Genomic DNA, 24,607 nt, shown 5'->3' on the forward strand with positions numbered 1-24,607 from the left:
AAAAAGAGAGAAAAATAGAAAGAAAGTGCAAACTAATGATGGAAAAGTTAAACGGATGACATTTTACATACAGTAGGCTTGTCTATTAATACCATGCCATGTTAGAAAGTCATAGGCAAGAAGTATTAAATGGAAAAGTAAACACTGCTAGAGAGAAGGAGGTTAAAACCAAATAGATATGAAGATGTTAGTTTTTTCTAAGTACACTGCAAATAAATAACACATTAAAAAACAAATACACTATTGTGATTGGTCAAATATCTACCAATTATCATTTTAAACACTTACATTGTTCTATATCATAAAATAGAACACTAAAATGACAAAAGCCCTGGTCAGATCACACGATTTTTATTGTCGGTTACGAAAGTCACTATGTCAGATTATGCAATTTTTTCTTGATAAAATCTTCACTTGTCATGGGTAACAAATGTGCCAGACTACGTATTCCTTCATGATCAGTCATCCCATGACATCTACGATGAGCATTATTTCACAAAGCAGTCACAAGTATTGCTATAACAATATTTCTTATCCTAATTTTATTTTTTTAATCCTATTGCAATTTCCGTATACACTGTTGCTTGCTGTTAACTAGGCTACATTACTCAAAGGCATTCATTATGACTTTGAGAATCAAACTTTTGATTCCTTTTTAATATTAAGATATTTTCTTTGAACTCTAAATGTATATTTAATGTTATTAAACACTGCCATGCTCGAACTTGCTGCGAGTAAGACAGAGAATGAAATCCTTATTTTCCCCTAAGTGGAACAAATTATCACTGCACAGTTGAGTAGCGGAGAGGCACAAACAAAAAAAATTTAGAAACAAATTTCATTTGGTATAATTTGTGTCTTAATTCAAATGTATTTTATGTTGGTCAAAGAATAATAAAAAAAAATAACGAATAACCTTTGAGGTGAAGTGCTTCAAAACACGTCCGCTATATGCTTCAGTGCCAAAACACAAGTTGCAGTGAGATTGTGCTGGTTTGTTAAATAAAACAATAGTTAATCTATAGCCTAAATAAATTTAAAGTCAAATATTCACTTTCAGAGTAATTTCAGTTTTAGAGAAGCTTTTAAACACTTTTCACTGTTAATGACAAATTTGAATAAGCAGGACATGTTTTTACAATGTATTTGCAGCACTAAACATGTTCCCAGACTACTTCGGAAGAACAAACTGTTGGAAGGATGAGGGAACTCAGAAACTGGTTGCGAGAATGGAGATGTCTGCATATTTGTGTCAGTCTGTCAAATAAAACTGCTTAAAACACCTTGATATTTTAGAAAAATAGTAAAATATAATAGAAAAATAGAAAAAGTAAATATGCAGCCTATTTTTTGATTACCTGACCAGCGCATTTATGGCAGCACCCACAGATATGAATAAGAAATTATGTGCTCCTATTGCCCAGTGTCACCCACGTGACGGAACTCGTCGTGAAGAACAAGAAAAAAATTAAACTTAAAATTAAAGACTTCCGGCGATGATGTCGTGAGGCATCGCAGACATTGTATCGGTTGTCGTAAACTATGCCACATTACACGAAAAGAAATTATTAAATCTTGTGTCAAGACGCTCATTTGTCATTTACGAATTCCCACGACACCCTACATCAAGGAAATCCTGCTGAAATCATGCCAAAATCGTGTGTTCTGACCGGGGCTTAAGCCACAGAAGCTGACATTTGGAATAATATACTTACAAATAGCTTTGTTACAATATTACAATGTATTATTTCAATTAAATTATTAGAACAATTAGAACAAGTTTTACACATGTCAACATCATACCTTTGCCAGCATTCCTTGGTGGCAGAGGCGGGGCATCTGAAACCGGAGAGGACGGGCAGTCGGTGGAAACGCTGTACATCTGATTGGTGAATGCAGAGTAGGAGAGGCGTTGCTTATCACGCTGACCAATGAAAGCAGGCAGAGAGAGCTTATCATGAGGGGAGAGACTGGATGAGTGGCAGAAACTCTGCGGACGGGGTGAGCGATCCTTCTTAATGGGACTGGGCTGGAATGAAAAACAATGAGAAAACTTCATAGTCACAGAGAATTTCAAATGGAGAATGATCAAATAGGTTCAATGGGCATGTCTTACTTTGTAATCCAGATCATCATCACTTTCATCAAGCTCCTCCAACCTGAGATTCCATTCATATTCCACATGAACTTTAGTATTGAATTTTCCGGCAGCAGCTTGTACCAACTGAAGAGCATGCACAAACATGAGTCAGATCTAAAATAACAGTCACAACCTTACGCCCTTTAAAGCTGATTTACACATTGCATTAAATCAGGAAGGACGTGTGTTCAAGTTAAGGGGAAACCTGTATCATCTAAACCAGAAAATACTCACCGCTTCCTCACACTGGAAGATCTTCATCCGCCTAGCCACATCCAAAGCTGTGTCTCCATTCTGATTGGCTGAAACATGAGACCACATGTTAATCAGACCACGTTAAGTCATAATGTTGCATAAATTTCATGTGTTATTTGGTGTCTAAATTTGAGTAACATTATATACTAAATTTATAACAAATTATTTCAACTATTTTAAACGTTTTAACCACACAAGGTAAATCATATTAAGGGCTATTTTAACGATAATTTCAACAATCCACTTTTGCTATTTTAAGGACGGAAAAATATGCTTTGCATTATAACTAACATGCTCTGTGCTGGACCTTAGACCTGCTTTCAGTTGGTCAATGGCCCAGTCTACAGTATTTAAGTTCCTCAAAACAGCAACCTGCCAACAATGCGCCATGCAACACGCGAAAACTAGTCTGAAAATAGCAACAAATCGTGTCATACACATCTTGCGCCTTATTGAGCCGGGTGTATGATAGGGCTTTAGGAGTCAGCTTAATAGCAAGGATATTGATATTGATTAATCAAATCCTTGAATGGCTGTGACAGGAATCATTGGCATCTAGCAAAACAGATAATTGTACATACATACATACATACATGCATACATACATACATTTATATATATATATATATATATATATATATATATATATATATATATATATATACACACACATATATTGTACATAGCAAACACACAATGCAAGAAATTTATATTTTTCACAACACTCTCGCATTTTTTATCCTAGCTAACCCCTTTTGTAATTGCTAACATTTTAGTGAGTAAAAAATAATTAATTGCACTTTTTTTCTCTTTAACAGATTACAAATGTGCAGATAAAACATATATTTTTTAATTGAATTACAAATAAGTGTGCAATAAAATGTAATGTGCAAAAACTGGTTACTCCCCAACAAAGGCAATACTCTTACTACCAATAGTAGATAAAAAAAAAGAAAAGAAAAGAAGCATAAAAAAATCTGATTTAGACGAAACAAACAGTAACTTACAGTAAAAAAGCATTGTGAGATCAAATTATTGATTTTAAATGTTACAATTGATTTTAGATTACACTAATGCATTTTAGTTTTAAAACGCATAAGTTTTGCTACGGTTACACCTTTCATCCACACTACCCAGGAGTTTTCGAGCCCCGAAAACAAAGCTTTTTGAAAATGCTGAAAAGGCTATTTTGGGATTAAAATGCTACTGCTCCCTGTCAGTGTGGATAGAGGAAAACGGAGACATCTGAAAATGGAGGCATGGCTGCAGACTTTCACCTGTCTGATTGGGGCTTTTCCTCAATATCAAGTACACAAAGTTCATCCATTCAGTTTAACTTCGCAAGTATAATATGGAAAACGAACTCAAGAGGACATGTTGGATAAATCTTTAAAGAAAATAGTGTAGGCTACTTTATAATGCCATTAGCATCACCCTGGCTACGTTGTTTCACCATCTTAACAATAAAATGAAAACATTATATAAGGAAATATCTGCTTTCATTTTGGTATTAACAACTTAACAGACTGCAAAAATGTTGAGGAACCGTGTAGCTACATATTTATATGAGCGTCATCTTCACTGTATGCATATTTATAACAAAACAGAGCTATTTATAACTATAACATTACTGTCTCATTTCATTTTCATTGAAAAATACAAAACATACCCTTTCTTTTGCTAAATATCTGTTTTAATAATCAATAATGGCCATTATAAAAGTATAACATACAATAAGTTTATACAATATATGAAATAAAGGTAAGCAATCAGTCAAATGTGCAGAATCAGTGTACTTGATTACATAAATGAATAACTTATCTTGCGCTCAGCCAAAACACGTTACCTGAGAACAAGTAATAGATTCAAAAGACTGAAGAGTCTTTAGATAGAGACAAGGCTAATTAAATATCACATTTAACAACTACAGTGAGATGAAATCCAGCAGTAGATCCTTGATTAACTGTCCGACATGCGCTGCTCTCACCTCGAAAGGTGTGTTCAAAGCACCCGCTGTCTGCTGTGGAGCTCAGACATGCGAATACGCTGCATGCCAGAGTGTGTGTGGTCAAGTGACGTGCGATTTCATTGGTATAGTGTGGACGGAAAATGGCCCAAAATGGGTCAAAACAATTAAATTAATAACTTAAAAGTACAATAGAGTTTTTAATTGTTGTTACTTGTTTACCAATTCGATCAAATATAATTTTTTGTGTTAGTTTATTTAATACAACTACTATATTCCAATAGTGACAGCAATCACAAAGCCCAGTCAAATGTATTTTTTTAGTCAGTGTACTATTTTGTAGTTAAGTGATATGATGTAACACTTACATGTAATATTTTGTATTTTAATAAGTACACATCAGAATATAAGTGTCGTTTTACTTCTACATCCCAAAATAGGCAATCTTGCCTTTGATCCATGCATTTAGGTAAACATATTATAAAAGTGCAGATACATTTGATCAAAGGTCTACAAATAAAAACAGCATTCATGTGTTCAACTCACTGATATCAGTAGCTGGTTTGCCTCTGAGCAGTAACTTGAGGCATTCATGTTTCTCGTACAGGCAGCAATAGTGCAGGGCCGTGTTTCCTCTCTCCGTCTGCTTATCCAAATTCCCACTGTGGAAATAAAAACATAGTCAGATCGTTCTTGACCTTATGACACAAAAGCTTATTATACAGCACTATAAAAAAAAGAAAAAGAAAACACAAGTGTTAGAAATCAAAACAGCGAGTATAACATGCTAAAAATGAACATGACACTAATACTATCATCTACAAAGTTCTCAGCCATTTAAAAGCTTTAAGTGAGGCTACAATATTATCAACATATTTGCTCTTTATTAGCCACTTCACACTGTTGTAATCTACAGAATTTGGGTCAGCAGTGAATAAACAGCACACATGGGGAGAGAGCAAGAGGAATGACCCAGTTCTGTTTACCTACTGAGACTCACAGCAGAAAAAAGGACGAGAGGCTAGGAGGGAGGCTAGACATCTACACCAGTATATCCCCAATCTGTGACAACAACTTTAGAAATTTCTCTGCCCTAGATTCAAGTTTAGCTTGAACATTTTCTCTAGTGAATATCAATAATCTTAGGATTCGGGGTGTAATCAGTCCTGAAATCTGAAAAGATTGTGTGTTTTATATTTTGAACACAAAACATTTCCCCTTTGAATTGTGATAATATGAAAGTTTTGTCAGATATTACAGTTTTACAGCTGAGTTGAAATTAAAATGATAATACATTTAAAGGGATAGTTCACCCAAAAATTTCAAAAATTCACCCAAAAATTCAAGTCACACATGCGCTGACCGCATACACGATTAGCTTAAAAAAAATTCACATACATTTCATTGGACTTTATGCAAAACACATCTAATTGTATACATCTTGTTTATATCTCTCATTCAACCTCAGAACTATTTACTCCACCTCACCCTATCCTCCTCTCATCCCCTATATTTGCACTACTATTTATCATCATACATTTTCATATTACATATTGAAAATGTCTCTTTTCTACCTCAGAATTGTTTACTCACCTCACCCTCCTCTCATCCCCCATTTTGCACTACTATTTATTTATCATCTTATAGTTGAAGTCAAAATTAGTAACCCTCCTTTAAATTTTAAAATATTTCCCAAATTATGTGTAACAGAGGAAGGAAATTTACACAGTATGTCTGATAAAGTTTTTTCTTCTGTTTTTTTTTTTTTATTTCGACTAGAATAAAAACAGTTTTACATTAAAAAAAAACATTTTAAGGTCAAAATGTAATGTGTATTTATATAGCACATTTATTGTGTATGGCCATACACGTAAAGCGCTTCACAATCATGAGGGGGTTCTCTCCACACCACCATCAGTGTGCAGCATCCACTGGGATGATGCGACGGCAGCCACAGGACAACGACGCCACTTCACCACACACCAGCTATTGGTGGAGGGAAGAGAGTGATAGAGCCAATTCGGTGGATGGGGATGATTGGGAGGCCATGATGGGTAGAGGGCCAATTGAGGAACTTTGGCCAGGACACGGGGTTACACCCTGCTCTTTACAAGAAGTGCCATGGGATTTTTAATGACCGCAGAGAGTCAGGTCCTCGGTTTAACGTCTCTTCCGAAAGACTATTTTGCACTACCGTTAATCATCTACACTTATTTCTACTGTAACTTGTTGTTTAGTGTGGTTTGAACAGGGTATATGCAGGAATCCTAAAGGTAATATCAATACCTTTTTAGACTTTTTAAAGACCTTCTCAGAATATTTTAAGACCTCATCGCCACTTCAACTTCTAATCAGTATCAAACCTTTAACAACCATAAACAGTTGTAGTTAAATAAATTAATGGAGCACAACCCTGCAACAGAACATGGATAAGCTCGGAAGAAACAAAGCTTGAAAAAATAAATAACGCAGTTGTTTTCAGAGACAGGTTTCAGACACTGTTTAAACTAGTCTTTCTCCAATCAGGAGCAGCAAACATACATTTTCCCTATTTCGCTCTTTGGTTTCGCTACATGTGGAGAGCGTCACATCACCTTCCCATGTTTGTCGCAAATTATGTGACGTCACCCGGACTAAGGAGCTAGGCCAGATTAATGCCTAAACCAATCGCGTGGATCGAGCATGTTGTTGTTAATATTAGGAGGAAAATAAATATATTTATGCTTTTTTGGAGTCAAACATATGTACAATGCTTAAACAAAATTTAAGACCTCGTAAAAATGCAAGCAAGACTTTTTAATACATTTCAAGGGCCTTAATTTTCTCATAATCGATTTATTAACTTTGAATAACTTTTAAGACCCCTGTCGTAAGTTAAAATAACTTTTAAGACACCTTGTCGTATTGTAAGGATATACAGTTAAAGTCAGAATTATTAGCCACCCTGAACTATTAGCCCCCCTGAATTATTAGCCCCGTTTATTGTTTTCCCCAATTTCTGTTTAACAGAGATTTTTTTTCAACCCATTTCTAAACATAATACTTTTTAATAACACATTAATAACTGATTTATTTTATTTTTGCCATGATAAAAGTAAATAATATTTGACTAGATATTTTTCAAGACATTTCTATACAGTTTAAAGTGACATTTAAGGGCTTGACTAAATTAATTAGGTTAACTAGGCAGGTTAGGGTAATTAAGCAAGTTATTGTATAATGATGGTTTGTTCTGTATTTTTTTTTTATTAAAAACTGCTTTTATTCTAGCCGAAATAAAACAAATAAGACTTCCTCCAAAAGAAAAAATATTATCAAAAATACTGTGAAAATTTCCTTGCTCTGTTAAACATCATTTGGGAAATATTTAAAAAAGAAAAAAAATTCAAAAGGGGGCTAATAATTCTGACTTCAACTGTAATTTCATGTTTTACTGAGTAGTGAGATGCACCTAATCTCATCGCACATATATTTAATGTACATTGTATATGTGTACAGTGACAATAAAAGGCATTCTATTCTACGCTACTCTCGCTTATGTGGTCTTAAACCTTTATGAGTTTATGAACACAAAGAAGATATTTCTGAAGAATGCAGGTGTCTGGGACCCATTTACTTCCATAGTAGCAAAAAAAAATTATTATGGAAATCAATGGGTCCCTGCAAACAGCATTTTTCCAAACATCTTCTTTTGTGCTTAATAGAAGAAAGAAACTCAAATAGGTTTTGAACAAGTGAAGGGTGAGTTACTGATGACAAATTTCTATTTGGGAGAACTATCCCTTTAAATGAAAGAATTTAATAGTTTAGCTGTAAAAGTGAAGGTTTTATATTGACAAGTGACAAGAATTTTATATTTTTACAAAAAGTTTTCTATTTCATACGAACATTTTTAATTTTAACTTAATCTTGAAAAATGTTTTATCTTCGACAAATAAATCAATGAACACAACCATATTATTAATACATATATTAATTATGTATTTATGTATCTATATATATATATATATATATATATATATATATATATATATATATATATATATATATATATATATATATATATATATATATATATATATATATATATTTATATATATATATATATATATATATATATATATATATATATATATATATATATATATATATATATAAATATAAATATATATTCCTGTTGTTTTGGGTTACCTTCATTACCTTGCTTTTGTCAATCTTCTCCTAAGCCAACTTTTAAAGCAAACCAACAATAGTTCCAATACAGAAATTATGGTTATTTACTTAAATGTGACATCTAAGTACATTTCTGGCTCAGGCATGACCTGGACCTCTGATGCGATTACATAACTTTAATCCATCCAGTGGATACCAAATAGAGCTAAAGCTGAACTTAAATTACTCTATTATCTGCATAATAATCCTTTGAAAAAAAGTCTGAAGCTCAAAGGTGAACACCTGTCATTCTAAGAAGCAACATGTCCTGGTTAACCATCAAAGCTCTTCGTGATAACAGTGATTGAACAAAATAAGAGCTGACTGAGGACTGAAAACTGAGGCTCACTCACTGCAAAAACAGATAACGAATATCTAAATACGGCCAGGAGTGTTTCCCGATCCTCCCAGATTTTGGTAGTTATAGGTAGATGTTAATAATAATACCTGTTCTGGACAAGGAAGTCAACCAGGTGCAGTGAGGTGTGGTCAGCTGTCCTCACGGCATAGTGCAATGCAGTCTCTCCACCTTCCTATAACAGACCACACACATAAAAAAAAAAAACATTTTTACCTGTCTTAAGATTTATTTTGTCTTCTACTGTAAAATGTCATTTTTAGTATAACATTCACACACACACACACACACACACACACACACACACACACACACATATATATATATATATACATACATACATATACATATATATACATATATAGTTCTCGATAGCCGTGATATTCTGCAATATCAGAACTCCCAGAGCTTCCTCTCCCTTCTGTATTACTCCACCCACATAGAATGACAGCACCTCAATAAACTCACTACAGTTTGACAAATATTGCAGCTGTTGGACAACATAATGTACTTTTAAGGCTTATTTACTTGAGAATGTAGTTGTTTAGATTGCACCCATGCAGTATATTTATAAGTATAGTGCATATTTTAAAAATGTATAATTTCGGAAATACAGCACGTCGGCATCCATCAGCCTGCCATTGAACAGAGCAAAGACGGTTGACGTTGTCCATGCACAAGATGGCATCAGAAACCACATAATAAGCCCTTATAGAAGGAATGATCGGCGTATTTTCAAACTACAGTTGATCAAAACTTTACCGATCTCTCTCTTTTGTATGTTGTAGTTCTGTATTTATACCATAGTAATTGTAGTGCATTGTGTGTGAAATGAGACTTGCATATCAGGAATGTATGTGTGGAGAGGTAAACATGATCGAACACCCAATAAGTGGGGAGAGCATGCTCAGAGCCTGGCGGCTAATCAGCAGGCCAATCAGAAATAATAAATAACACCTGTTTATTCTAGTGATTGGGCCGGAGAGACACCCTTCTTAATGGAAAAAAGAAGGAGCCGCCCGGAGAAGAGAGAGCACACACACACACACAGCTGTTGTGGTGGCTAAAAATTGAAAATAAAATATACTGCTTACCTGATATCGCCGACCCTGTCTTCTTCTTCCCACACAACAACGAACAATATTACAGTATGTATTTTGTGTTGGCCACTTTTTGTATAACCCTGAGATACTTTTTGGTTGGCCATCTGTTTATTTCTAATGCTCTCCTGTTTTTGTTACTGCAGACTAGTTCAGTAAAAAGAAAGAAATGCCACATGTGTTTAGTGTTTTCCTTATTGCAAACCCAAAAGTAATCTGGTAGTGATTGCGTTGCTTTGGTTTTTTGGGGTTAATTATTCTGATCTCCCGATTGCAACAGAAAAATACTTGGACATGTCTCTAGACTGATGGCATTTCATGCCATTCAGCCTTATAATCTTCAAATGTCAGCAAAATCACCTGTTTTGTTATCACTTTAGACATTATGCTAGAGAATAAAAGCAGTTTTTAATTTTTAAAACAACATGTTAGAGACAAAATTATTAGCCCCTTTAAGCTATATATACTTTCGCTAGTCTACAGAACAAACCATCGTTATACAATAACTTGCCTAATTACGATAACCTGCCTAGTTAACCTAATTAACCTAGTTAAGCCTTTAATTGTCACTTTAAGCTGTAAAGAAGTGTCTTGAAAAATATCTAGTCAAATATTATTTACTGTCATCATGGCAAAAATAAATCAGTTATCAGAAATGAGTTATTAAAACTATTATGTTTAGAAATGTGTTGAAAAAAAATCTCTCTGTTAAATAGAAAATGAAAAAAAAAATAAATAAATAAATAAATAAATAAATATATATATATATATATATATATATATATATATATATATATATATATATATATATATATATATAAACTAAATATATATATACTAAAAAAGTATTAATTAAAATAAATAATTAATCATTTAAAATTGTTTGTTCATTCATTTTTCTTATTAATTGTATTGACAAAAAATAATAATTTCCTAAATATAAAATTGTTCACTTTTAATTAGAAAAGATGCATTCATTGTTTAAAGTTTAGTCTTTTAGACTTAGACTTTTTTTTCAGGCTCTAGAATATATATTTTTTTTTCTGTCACTGTTTTAACATTCATATTAATAATAAAAGGAAACTTTAGCATCAAATCTGTGAATTGGAATTGGAGTTAGAGGAATAAAGTACATTTTACAACATAAAATATAATAATAATAATAATAATAATAATAATAATAATAATAAATAAGTAATATATTCACAACAGTAATAATTGTTCACAATATTTCAAGTCATATTTTAGAATTTTGACAGAGATTAGGGCTACATAAAAAGCCAAGAAAAAGAGATCATTTAAACTTTGCTTTTAGACTGCATTTTCTGTTCATCTCTGAATCAAGAAACGGAATTATCAAAGTCTTTATCTGCAGGAATGATGGATCTTTTAGTGTGGAAAACTGGGAGAAGATCAAAGCAGAGGATTCTGCTCGTGTCCAGTATGTCTGCTTTCTGATAAGCACCAGACCTCAAAATAAGAGCTCATCCCATGTGTACGGGACATCCATCATGTGAAATGATAGTCTGGGTCACATTCCTACTTCCAGTTTTATATTTAGGACAATAAGCCTTAATAAATATTTTCAGGGGCAACTAGATAAATGAAGTGTTACTAAACCCTTGAAATTTGATCTGACTCTTACCTGTCCTCCTTCATGTAGTGGTTCCATAAGCTCTACCCCCTCAGCATACACCTGGATGAGAGCTAGCAGGTCATGTGACCCGACGGCTTTAAACAGATCATTCCTCTTGTCTTCTGCTGAGCTGCAGGTTTTTCTTGCAAACTTATGATCTACATATTTAGCATTGATGAACTCCTTACGAACAGTCCTAGGAGGTAAATGCAAATATCCAAAACTTACAAAATTGTCCCTGGAACCATAACTACACAGTTACACAGATCATTTACATAATAAAATGTTTTGATACACTAGAAAACATAATTCATTTGCATTAAAAAAAATCTGAATTTTTGCCACCCATCTAAATAATTAACGAAGAGAGTTTGTTTTATAGTACGAACAGAATGACTGTCAGGTATACTCACATGTCACTAGAGGGAGTGGGTTTAGAAGAGGGGCAGGAAAGATTCCCCTCCATTATTTCATTAAAACTACTGTTCCCCACATTCTTGGCCAGCTAAAACAAACAAAAAAAATAAAAAAAAAAAAAAAATTAACAAAACAAAATACATAAGATGCACAAGATGAAAGATGTATAAATGGTAAAATTTAAAATGCTAAATAACAACAATAATCATAAGTTTTTTTTTGAAGTTGAACATTATGTTTATTGAGTTTTTCCAACTTAAACGCAAAGTACAACAAAGTACAGAATGATCTAAATCAAGGGTCTCAAACTCACGGCCCGCGGGACGATAGTTTGTGACCCCCGCCTTAATTTGAAAGTTTAATGTCAGTGCAGCCAGAGAGTTTGATATGGATGGCACTTTACAGTTTTGCGTGTGGAGCTGAACAAACCCACCAATTACGGTGGGGTACATGGCTCTCTGGGGGGCGGGACATCGGCTGGACTTGACGCAGGCAGAGAAACATTTCCCAATGAGTGAAAGTGTTTGTTTTTTTTTTGTCTTTTATTGAAGCATATAACTGACAAGCATACAGGATTATATGATAATATATGTAACAGTAATACAAAACTTAGTGATGCAGAACACATACATTAAACAAAAAATAACATATTTAAGGGAATCCATCATATTTCAATTATTAGATTGTACTGATAATTTTTTTCATTATTAGAGAGGTTTTTACAGCTTTCTTGTTTGTTGTAATTGAGGTCAAAGAATTATAAAATATTTTTAAATCTTTACAGAAAAAATTAAAGGAGGGAGTAATAGACATTACTTTTGCCTTGTGTATGTGAAACTTCCCAAGAAAAATTATCAACCTTAAAGCATTATTGAGTGTATCATAGCCAGTTTTACAATTCAAAAAAAGAATCATGTATTCGTCAAAATTAATTATTTTGTAAAATGAATCAAAAATCAACCCTGAAACCAAAAATCATCAGAAAATTTACAAGTACAAAATAGGTGTACAAGACTTTCAGGCTCAGTGTTACAAAAAGAACATTGTGGTGAAATGTCAGTTTTAAATTTATTAATAAATATATTGCAGGGATAATACCTGTGTAATATTTTGAAATGAATTTCTTTTACCTTATTCTGAAGTAAAAACTTATTACTTGTTGACCAAATATCATCTATAAAAGGTAAAGAAAAAGATTGTTTCCATATTAAAATAGCTTTCGGGAAACAACTACTATTCTGAATTAGATATTTTCTAATATGGAAGTTATTTAAATTTTTTATCTAAGATACTGATACCACCAAGTACAGTTTTTGGAATATGCTTTGAGACTGAGTCATAAGTCAGATGAATTTTCATTAAGTAAAACAGTTTATCAGAGATGCTGTTCACAACCACATTATAATCTTTATGCAAAAAAACAGTCCCTGAAGAAGGAAGAATTTCCCGATGAGTATAAATCTCACCACTGCTATTTAGTAAATCTGAAACAAAAACAATTCCCTTGACAAACCAATATTTTTTAAATATACTTTTTTATGCAACACATGTTCGTTATTCCATAGAATCCACGTATGTGGAGAAAAGTTATGTTTAAAGGCAATTTTCCATGCTTCTAATGATTGCTTATGAAAGTTTGATAATTTAATGGGAAGTTTATTACATTTGTAGTCAGAAGAAAGCAAAACGTTTAATCCACCACATTTTTTCAAAGAAAAGATTTGGAATATAAAACCATAGTGAATTACTTTGGGAAAAGCAATGTTTTATCCAATTATTTAAAAAATTGTATTAATAGTTGTAAAATCAATAGCATTGAGTCCACCTTTAGAAAAGGTTCTAATATAATTGTTTTTCTTTTTACATATTCTGTCCTATTTTTCCAAATAAACTTAAATATAGCCCTATCAATCTCTGTACATAATTTGGGATTAACATATAAGGAGAGAGCGGGATAAACCAGCCTTGATATTCCTTCAGCTTTGGACAGTAGAACACGTCAATGGATAGCCAGGTTCCTCTGAGACCAGCAATTAAACATGGTTTTTACTTTCTTTAAACATTCTTTAAACAAGTTATTTTTGATCCTTTCAGAGGAACATTTATTAATTGTAATACCTAAATATGTAATGGTTTGCTTGACCTTAATTCCCCAAACATCTGATATCAGAACTATGAATTGTCAAAATTTTAGATTTTTTCTGATTAATAGAAAGGCCAGAAGCATTCGAAAATAATTTTAATGCCTGTAATATTTTAGGGACCTCTTTTTTATTATGTAAAAAGATACATGTATCATCTGCAAGTTGACTTATTAAAAATGTGTGGTCCACTATTTGAATACCTTCAACATTTGAGCAATTTACCACATAAAGATCAAGAAACTCTGCAACCACCAGAAACAGAAAAAGTGAAATAGGACAACCTTGTCTGACTCCTCTTCTAATGGCAAAGCGTGGAGATGAGTGAAAGTTACAGCAGCATTGCCATGGGCACACGCGGACATTCGTCACAGTGCGCTTCATTCACAACACTTCAAAAAAAGTTTTTGAAGTTGCTGCCCTGTGGGACATTTTACGTAGATAAATGTATATAAATCAGTGCTTAATTTAAGCAGGACCTTGCCAGATCCTGTTATGGAAAATGTCAGATATTAATGTTTAGCTTTACGGTATTTTTTTTAATGGATTCAGCATTAACTTGTGTGGGGTAAATGCATGTGTGTGTGTGTGTGTGTGTGTGTGTGTGTGTGTGTGTGTAAGAGAGAGCGCATACGAAGGCTGATTGTGTGTGTGCACCCATTACGGTATCACCATGCGCAAGTTAAAGCAAAAGTTTCAATATTTTCAACCAATCATCTTTCTTGCATTAACAATCACACTCATTGGTTGGTGGTTATTGTTTCATGCTCAGTGAGTAGAAAAGAAATTGTGATGTGATGTGTATGCGGCGCTATAAAAGAAACGTAAGGAACTTTATGCAGTCTAATGTAATCATCTGCAGTCACACATTGACACCTGTCCATCGGCAATAAGAGTCCCCGGTAACCCGGACCAATTATAGGGTCGCACCGTACCTGCATTGTATTTTGCATTGCCTCACACAATAAACATTACACATATTTCTATATGATGTTAAAGTAGTCAAAACAAATTACAAAAACACAGTGTTGCTCCTTTTTCCTGTAACAACAGCACGGCGGATAACAGTGCATCCGATTATTATTGTTATTGTTATTATTATTATTGTTATAACTATTTATTACTGATTAATTTATTTTCTTATAAATTTTTATTTTGTTTATTTTTTTATCTTATTTTGTGTTAAAAAAATTCCAATCTTCTCAAAATTTTTTAACACAAAATAAGATGAAAAAAATAAACATATAATAATAATATAATTAATTTCTTGTGGAAAACCTGATGCGGCCCAGCCTCACCCAGACTCTGCCTCCAGCGGCCACCGGGTAAATTGATTTAGAGACCACTGATCTAAATAGATCTTTCATCCCTACACATACTGTCTTATACATGCCTCAAACCTCTAACCCATAGTGCCACAAATAAGCAATGAATAAAATGAAACAGGAAAACATAAAAAAGTCAGGTTCTAAGCATTCTGTCCTGTTATACCAGAGGTCTAAAATTCGCGGCCCGAGGAACGATAGTTTGTGGCCCCGCCCTAATTTGAAAGTCTAATGTTAGTGCGGCCTGCAAGTTTATGTATTGGATTCAGCATTAACTTGTGCACAGTGAATACCTGCGTGTGTGTGTGTGTGTGTGTGAGAAAGAGAGACAGTGCACACACACAAATGACGGTAGTCACCATGCGCAAGTTAAAGTAAAAGTCTAGTTTAACTATTGGCGATGAACAGTATTTTCAACCAATCATCTTTCTTACATTTAGAATCACTCTCATTGATTGGTGGTTAATGTTTTGAGCACAGTGAGCAAGACCTACCTAAATAATATCTGTATTTTCAAAATAGCAAAGAGACATTCAAGCATATTTTTATTTATTTAAAACTATGAGTAAATCTGGCTGATCAAAAGAGAACTTTTAATATATCAAAGTTTGATATATTAAAATATAATTTAACCTATAGTTTGGGATCAAACAAAGCCATGTAGTACTCCTCAGCAGCTTCTCTAAGGATCCTGTCATGTTGTGTTTGAAAATAAAACGTTGCACCAACAAACATACCAAGAGTTCGGAGGTTCCCAGTTTGTCTAGCTCCATAGACTGAATGCGTGAGATGTGGACGCCCATCTCCCGGTGTATGCCTGAACATTCAATGCATGTCAGGATTCCTAAGTTAGTCGACAACCATTTGGGATCTGAAAAAAAAATAATAATAATATTAGTAATACTAATTTAAAAAATCAATATTAACACGTTAAAGAAAAAGTTCACCCAAAATGAAAGATTACTCACAGTTTCCTTACCCTCAAATGGTTACAAACAGTTTGGTTATCCTGTCGAATTACAGAAGATTAATTTTGAAGAAAGCTGAAAACGTGACTTCCATTGATTTCCATAGTAGGGAAAACAAATCTTAAGGAAGCCAATGGTTACAGGTTTCCAGCTTTTTTCAAAATATCTTCTGTTGCGTTTATTAGATGAAACAAACTCTATAAAGATTTTGAAACAAGTACAGGGTGAGCAAATTATGTCAGATGTTTTATTTTTGGTGGAACTATCCATTTAAATGCCTTGTTTTTTATTTTTTACCACAAGGGGTCCTCGTTGGACTCGTACTTTGATGTTAGAACATTGAGAATTAAATACTGTGCAAGTTTAATTCAGATTTGGATGTTATCAGTGTTTGTATGAGAAGATGATTTCTCTGCATCTCACTGTTAGTGGCAGTTGGATGCCAGTAAGATCCCTTGAGCAGAACCAGTGACAGGTCAACAAAGATAAGAGGACACACAAACACATGCGACATCTAAATATAGACAGCTCTTCACCAGCAGCTCCCTCTGCATGATGAGCAAATCCCAAATGTACTCCTCCTTCATTTCTCCTATTCATTTCTGATACAAAATTAATGTCAATATTAAATTCTTTCATTCATTCACTTTGATTTTTAAGCGATTCATGAACAACAACAACAAAAAAACTGTTCAAACATACGACTCACAGGTGAACAAGTCATGGACACTAGCAGAGATTAGAATGTTTAGCCCTCAGCTGAGGGGATGAACAACAGATCAACACAGATCTACAAGCCTATTAGACAGTCATAGCATCACCATAACTTGAAAAAATGAATAGGATTGTTCTATTAGGTTATTTCAAGGAGTGTAGTCATTGATTGATTTGAATCATTAGTCAAGAATGTTCATAAAGACCCTTTTTCCAATTCCCTTTTTAATATTTTAATAATATTTTTAATAATATATTAAATATATTAAAACTTGCCTTTGTAGCTATTTACAGAATTACTACAGAACTATTTACAAATTCAATTTCGATCAATATTTGTAAATTTTTTTGTAAAATCAAAACAAATCGTAGAATATAATAACTAAGAAATATTACCAATATCAATTAAATTTACAGTAAACACCTTTATTGACACATATGGATAAAAATGTAGCTTCCGCTAAAATATGCTGTTCATAACTTGTACCTCCAATTTAATTGTAACTACTATTAGAGGCTGAAAAAAATAACATCTGAGTTTCTGTTATTTTAATAAAACAATATTAGACTATGATATGTACACATGTATAAAAAAACACGGGGTATTACACTTATTTGGGGATTATTTAAAGTTATTATATTGAAAAATTTAAGTCAAAAGCACAACATTTCTTTTAGATATTATAGTGGGTGACACTTTAAAATGAGCATTACTGCTGCGAGTGATACCGCTGCCGCACTAAAGGAGTAATGCTGCTAATGCTGCATTCACACCAGACACGGAAGAAGCCTCAAGCACGAGTGATTTACATGTTAAGTCAATGCAAAGAAACGAATAGACATCCTGCGGTGCGAATGAGGCAGTGCAAACGACACGACTCACGCAATTGACGCACTTAACACACATATCGTTCGAGTTGGAAAATCTGAACTCCAGCAGACATTCACACCGCGTTAACCAATCAGGAGCTTGAAGGGGCATGTTTATGACATAGAGCTTTTGATGTCCAAGAGAGTTTTTGGTGTCCCAGGGGGAAATCCTCCTGCCGACAACAGACAACAGTTGATCAAACTGGGCTCGGCTCAGTCGGAAGCACCGTTGAAAGCTTCTATCATCCAGGTTAAGTTTCTGGAGGAGTTTATGAACTCACAGAGCTGGGTGCACCTCTGAAAGGATCTAATGCACTCAGATACAGCTCCAAATTAATCAATGCTGTTTTTCATAAAGCACATAAACACAGTTATTCTCTCAATAAAATCCATGTAAGCCATTTAGCAACGCAGCTAGAGGCACTGGGCAGATGGAAGCCCTGCTCATGACATGAATCTGTGTCTATTATGAATAAATTTGACGCGCGAAAAGCGAATAAACTCAAAATGTTCACATGTCTATTTACGCGCAGATAGCGTGATTTATCAGGGCATGCCGTGTCTGATGTGATCACAGCATAAGAACGTGATTTAGGTATAACTGCAGATTGCGACTATGCCGCCAGAGGGCACAAATGGACAAACGGACAGAAATATACAGTAGCTGTAAATACTTTGCTACTTGTAAATGAAGATGAAACAATAAAACAATGCATTATAATTCCTTCATTAATCATTAAAAACTTGGTAACAAGCTTTATTATCATTGTAAACTTGTTAAGTGAAATGAGGATTTATTTTGGAAAGTAAAATTAAAGAAATAAAAGACAACTAAAATGATTGTACAAACATACATACAAATAAGTAGGCCTAAATAAATAAATAAAGCAGTGTTTTAGCCTAAATATAGAGAGATGTACAGTGTTGTTATTTTAAAGTGATAGCACTAAGACAGTCAATAAATAAGCTTTTTCATTTGCGTATTCCTTTACAGTTTTCGTTGTTGATTATATTTTACTATCTCATTTTAAGTCTCACATATTGTACATAAATAATAAATGAATAATTAAATAGGCCTAGATAACAATATATTTAAAGACAATACCAGCGAAACACGAAGAATTTGAATGTCTGCATTCATTTGGGATGACACTACATTCATATACTATGCTGATGAGTATGTAAGTGCATAAGTACATCGTGTATAGAGTGCCATTTGGGATGCATCTTTTGTTGCCATACCATGGTGTAATAATACAGTACGCAACACTTGAAAATAGCTACTAGCTAGGCTTCCTAACTTAGAATAACACATACTGTCATTGTGCCTACTGCAGCCATGACACTGTAAAATGAGAAAGAAAAAAAGCTGAAGTGTTTCTTTAACATTTACTCTTACATATTTAAATTATGAAGGAAATGCACAAGAAACTTTGGAATCATTTTTTTTACTCATAAGTAATGCAAAACCAAACTTCAACAATATGTAGTTCATCTCACTTTGTGCTAGAACATAAATCTCACTACCTTTATACACCTAGTGCATAAAATGGCAGCCACACATACTGTAACACATGGCCAACTGCAAAGCAATGTGCCAACAGCTGACTGCAGAACAACACAGCAATGTGCTAACAACCTCCCAGAACACATAAGAAAAGACACAGAAACACTCAGAACCCTTTATTTATTGCTACACTGATGTATAGTTATTAATAGCACAAATACATGTCTTATTAGCATACATTTCTGTATGTAGGCTATTCACCATACTGGAACCATGAATACTCGAGAGCAAGCCGGCCATCTGCAACCCCTGTTATACACATGACTTCAGCAGGTTTTGTTCTGCTTATGTACCCCATTAAAACTAATATATATACAAGTTAGAAACCTGTAATATGTTAATACATATAAAAACACAAAGTAATGCATTCTCATCTGTGAAAGTTTGTACAATCTGTTAGCAATTTGTCTATTTTTTAAAAGCAGATTCTGCACACTGCTCTGGCATATTGGAAAGCTTATTGATTACTGTGAGTGATGACACACTGGCCTTTTCAAGCTGAGAGATGCACCTTGTCTAAAGCAGTCCAGTGTTGCATCTGAGACCAGTTCTCCCCTGGCCAAATATAAAGCAAAGCTGCAGTCTGGACCTCAAACTAGTGATGTGCGATACCACTGGTTTCCTATCCCATCCGATACAAAGTAAAATGAAGGTGAGTATCGGCGATACTGATCCGATACTTTGCCCAAAAATTACTGTTTGGGAAATTAAAGTAACAAGTAGTGTACTTAAAAGTGTCACTTCATACTGAATACGACATATTATGGGTTGTTTTTGTTTATTGATGAAGAATTATCATACATTATCATCATTGTCACAAAAACCCAGGCCCCCAAAATACAGCCACAGCACCACATTTCTCCCTTTGTACCTGGATCGTGTCTGCCTGCTGCTCCTAAGGACTCTGAAAGCAATGTCTGTCTTGCCCAAGAAGCAACTGTGCCTCAGCTTTCCTCCTCTTTTGACCACCTAGTCATGACGTTGTCATATTCTGTCTTGTAATTTATTTGTAGAAATTTGATTAGGTTTGTGGTATTACCACAGTACCTCACTTTTTTCTTACACGTGTCACAAACCGTTTGTGTTTATGGAAGTGAAGTAGCTCCACACATAACTTCGCTTGTGGTCACCCATATCCAATGACAGCGTGACTGAACAACATGTGCCAGCAGACTGAGTGGCTAGCTACTCTGCAGTTGTACAGTGCCATATTACGCACCTGACTTGGCAGGCAGAAGAACAAGTAGCTCAGACTAAGTTGGCATTATTCAGATAAACCTGAGTAATTGTCGTTACATTCTGCTGTATTTCTCTTTTCAATAAACTACATATTTGCTCCAAATTACTGAGATATCGATATTTTGATAAGATAATCAGTTCTAGAACATACAAAGCTGGTATCGGAGATATCGATATTTTAGTATCGATCCGCACATCACTACCTCAAACACAGCAAATGCGCTAAACAAGCAACCATATTTCATCTTATTAATGTACAACTTAACAACATAGCAACATTCTAATCTAAACCACCCAGAGAACTCTGAGAAGTATTTTAGCAACCACAGTGGAAGATAGCAATGTACTATCAGTCTAGCATCTGCAAAATACTTTTATTGTTCAGTTCAGTAGTTACAGCATATATCTATATTAGGTTGCCTTATGTAAGGCTTGTTCAAATTTAGAAGAAATATTAAGGGCCCTATCATACACTAGGCGCAATACGGCGCAAGACATGTTTGGCACGATTTGTTGCAATTGTCAGACCAGTGCAACACTAATTTTTACATTGTGTGCCACGTTGTTTAAATAGCAAATCCATTTGCACCACTTTGTGGACTTATGGGTGTGCTGGTCTAGAAAGGAGGTGTGTTAAGGCGCATTTTTGGTGCGTTGCTATTTTGAGGAACTGAAATAGACCTCGCAATTGACCAACTGAAAGCTGGTCTAAAGTCCAGCACAGAGCATGTTAGTTATGCGCCTGTACAACTGATGTACAACAATACACAAATATCTTCACATATGAAAAAAATAAAGGATTAAAATGTTACAAAAATTATTATTTTCTACATAAATATATGTGTTTATATAAGGCCTCCATGCTTTTATTCAGTTCATTCATGACAATTTGCTTTTGTATAATGTTATTATTATTATTATTATTATTATTATTATTATTATTATTATTATTATTATTATGAGTATTATTTATTATATGCATATTTATATTAGCTTTCATTAAAACAAGTTTCGATTTGTCCACCTGTAGGGTTTTGAAGCATCACCATATGGGGAATAAAAATAGGACAGTTTTCTTGCTAGTGAAGCGTTCAGTTTTTCCACTTACAAAGTCCGCCATGTAAATAGTAAATGTGCCATGGTGTGGCGCAACTGACTCTTAAAGGGAGTGTGAGATGAAAGTCCAATTGGTTTAATGCATGTCATGCTCAAAACTCATTGGGCTCTATTTTAATGATTTAGGCGCAAAGTCTAAAGCGCATAGCGCAAAAGCATTAAGGATGTGTCTGAATCCACTTTTGTTATTTTAAGGACGGAAAAATATGCTACCCACAGACATCCATTAGCCTACATAATTAATTCAGTTTGTTAAACGCAAAGATTGTTTCAAAACTGTAGCTAAATTCAGTTCTAATTTCCAGCAAACTAATAAATGAGCTATATCACTTATATATAATAAGTGATTTACATCCTAACACACATGCTATGCCCCATATATTCCAAAACCTGACAGGTGAACAAATCTAAGCTTGTTTTATATAAAACAAACATAAATATGCATATGACAAATAATACTACTAATAATAACATTATACAAAAGCAAGTTGTCATGAATAAACAAAAAAAAAAAAAACAAGATGAAGAAGGCATGGAGGCAGTGTATTTAAACAACTTGGCGGAAAACGGGAAATTAAGGTTGTGTTGGTCTAAAATAGCAACACGTTGGGGAAAGCACGTCTTGCACCTTATTGCGCCGGGTGTCTGATAGGGCCCATTATGTGAATAAGCACAACCCTGTTAGACCATGCGACAGGCCACAGAGCGTATTTTTTCAGCCTTTAAAATAGCAAAAGTTGATTCAGACACACACTTAACGCATTTGCTCCATGTGCTTTAGACTTTGCACCTAGATCGTTAAAATACAGCCCTTAAAGTCAAACTAATTCTGATTTGTTTTAAACTCTTTTTTATGATTCAAATTGAACTGTTAGTCTGTGTTGTTAGAATTGTAGTGTGGAGTTTTTTGTATGGAATTGAAACTATTTCTGGCTCTGCTTAGTAGCAATGATAATCTAACAGGATCGAAAAAAGTCTTGATAACCTGACAAAATACTTTTATAAATGAAAACACATTATTCACAAATTTATACAATGATTTATCTCTCTTGACAAACTAAAACAAGCATTAAGAGAGCAGAACCCTCTCCAGGGCCACATCTCTTTCCCCTTGTAGCAAAAAGAAAACAATGAACGAGAAAGAGGTTGATCAAATAATCCCTAGAGCAGCAGCCGCCCTCTCAGAACTTTCAGCACAGTTTGCATGAGCCAATTACATAAGAGAGTGATGTAACAGTGCTTGCCTGTCCTGACTGCCTGATCCTCACACTCACACTGCTGCTGCTTCATCATGAGAGAGACAGACGGATGGAGTGAGAGAAACAGAAACCGAGATTAAAAAAAAAATAGAGACAGACTGTTGGCAGAACATGAGTGGAAAAGAGACCTGAGAGAAGAGAGAATGAAAGGAATTACCAGAGGGACCAATATCTTTCTAGTATTTAAGTCTGGGCTATTCAATTGGTGGCGTTTTCATCCACCCAGAGGGCACACAGACTATGCACTGGTCACACATGCGATTTGAGCTGTTTTTCTACTAATTACTTCATCCACAAGATGGCAATGCTGGCCTCGGTCAACATTTGACAAGCAAAGGGAAAAGGAAGACATGGTACATCAACAACAATAAACTACCATTGATGGAACAACAAGAGTTAGCCACAATAACAGACATTTGCTGAGAATCAGCAGCAATTCTAGTTTAAAGATGGTGTTATCATCAGTCATAATTTCTAGAAAAAAATGGTGCAGCGACTGGAAGATGATATGTTCCATTGTGTGTGTATGTGTGTGTGTGGTTGTTTCCTAATTTAAGAGCACTAATTGTGTTTAAATGATTAAAAGTGTGGATCTGCTACTTAGATGAATTAATGTTAATGTTGTAATCTAGGTCTGAAACAGGGCTACATGATATTGAAAAAATCTAACATTGCGATAATTCTGCGAAATATATACTGTGATACGAGTACAATTTCACAAGATGAGTTGAACATCTATTTGGAAAGAATTTATCATTTTTGTTTGATTGGTTGATTCTGTAGGGAAGTGCATAAAATATAATAAACAATCTACAAGCATAGATAAAATCAATAAAGATACAAATTAAATAAACAGTGTTTTATTGTAATATTGCATAGTCTTTGTTTTATTAACAATTCAATAATATTAATCATTATTCATTTTTCAAAGTTATAAACAGTACAGTTTCTTTCTTATGCCTGAATGCTTTTAAAGCCCTCACACAGTCGACAAACAAACAAAACAAAAGTTGTTTTTAAGATGATCTGAACAGAGAGGTACTCCAATCGAGCACAAACCTATTCTGTTAGATTTGTTTGAGTAGAATTGTCAAACACCACTATTGTACTTATTCTTCAATGCAGAAGTGCGCTCGTTTTTGCGATTTTAGAACTTAATTCAGCTCCCTATGGGTGAAATGACTAGAAATAATAAAATGCAGAAAACAGTCAAACTACTTGCTCTACAAACAAGTGCTTGCATGACTATACAAATACAGAATAATATAATAAGAAAATATCAGTTTGTGCAACATCAAGCAGCATAACAACCTGTTTTTAACGT

General features: G+C 34.0%; 1 protein-coding gene across 1 annotated transcript in view; it reads right to left on the reverse strand.

Moving 5' to 3' along the window:
• The window catches only part of asap1b (ArfGAP with SH3 domain, ankyrin repeat and PH domain 1b), a 170,673-nt gene that overhangs the window by 14,712 nt on the left and 131,354 nt on the right, over positions 1–24,607 (reverse strand). Inside the window, exons 18-24 of the mRNA XM_056450672.1 lie at positions 12,081–12,172; positions 11,677–11,863; positions 9,021–9,106; positions 4,908–5,023; positions 2,375–2,442; positions 2,117–2,224; positions 1,804–2,029 (exon numbers count right to left, since the gene is read on the reverse strand). Of these exons, the coding sequence (XP_056306647.1) occupies positions 1,804–2,029; positions 2,117–2,224; positions 2,375–2,442; positions 4,908–5,023; positions 9,021–9,106; positions 11,677–11,863; positions 12,081–12,172 (883 nt within the window). The remainder of the gene's footprint in view (positions 1–1,803; positions 2,030–2,116; positions 2,225–2,374; positions 2,443–4,907; positions 5,024–9,020; positions 9,107–11,676; positions 11,864–12,080; positions 12,173–24,607) is intronic.

This window comes from Danio aesculapii, chromosome 24 (genome assembly GCF_903798145.1).
Source record: "Danio aesculapii chromosome 24, fDanAes4.1, whole genome shotgun sequence".
Taxonomy (NCBI): Eukaryota; Metazoa; Chordata; class Actinopteri; order Cypriniformes; family Danionidae; genus Danio; species Danio aesculapii.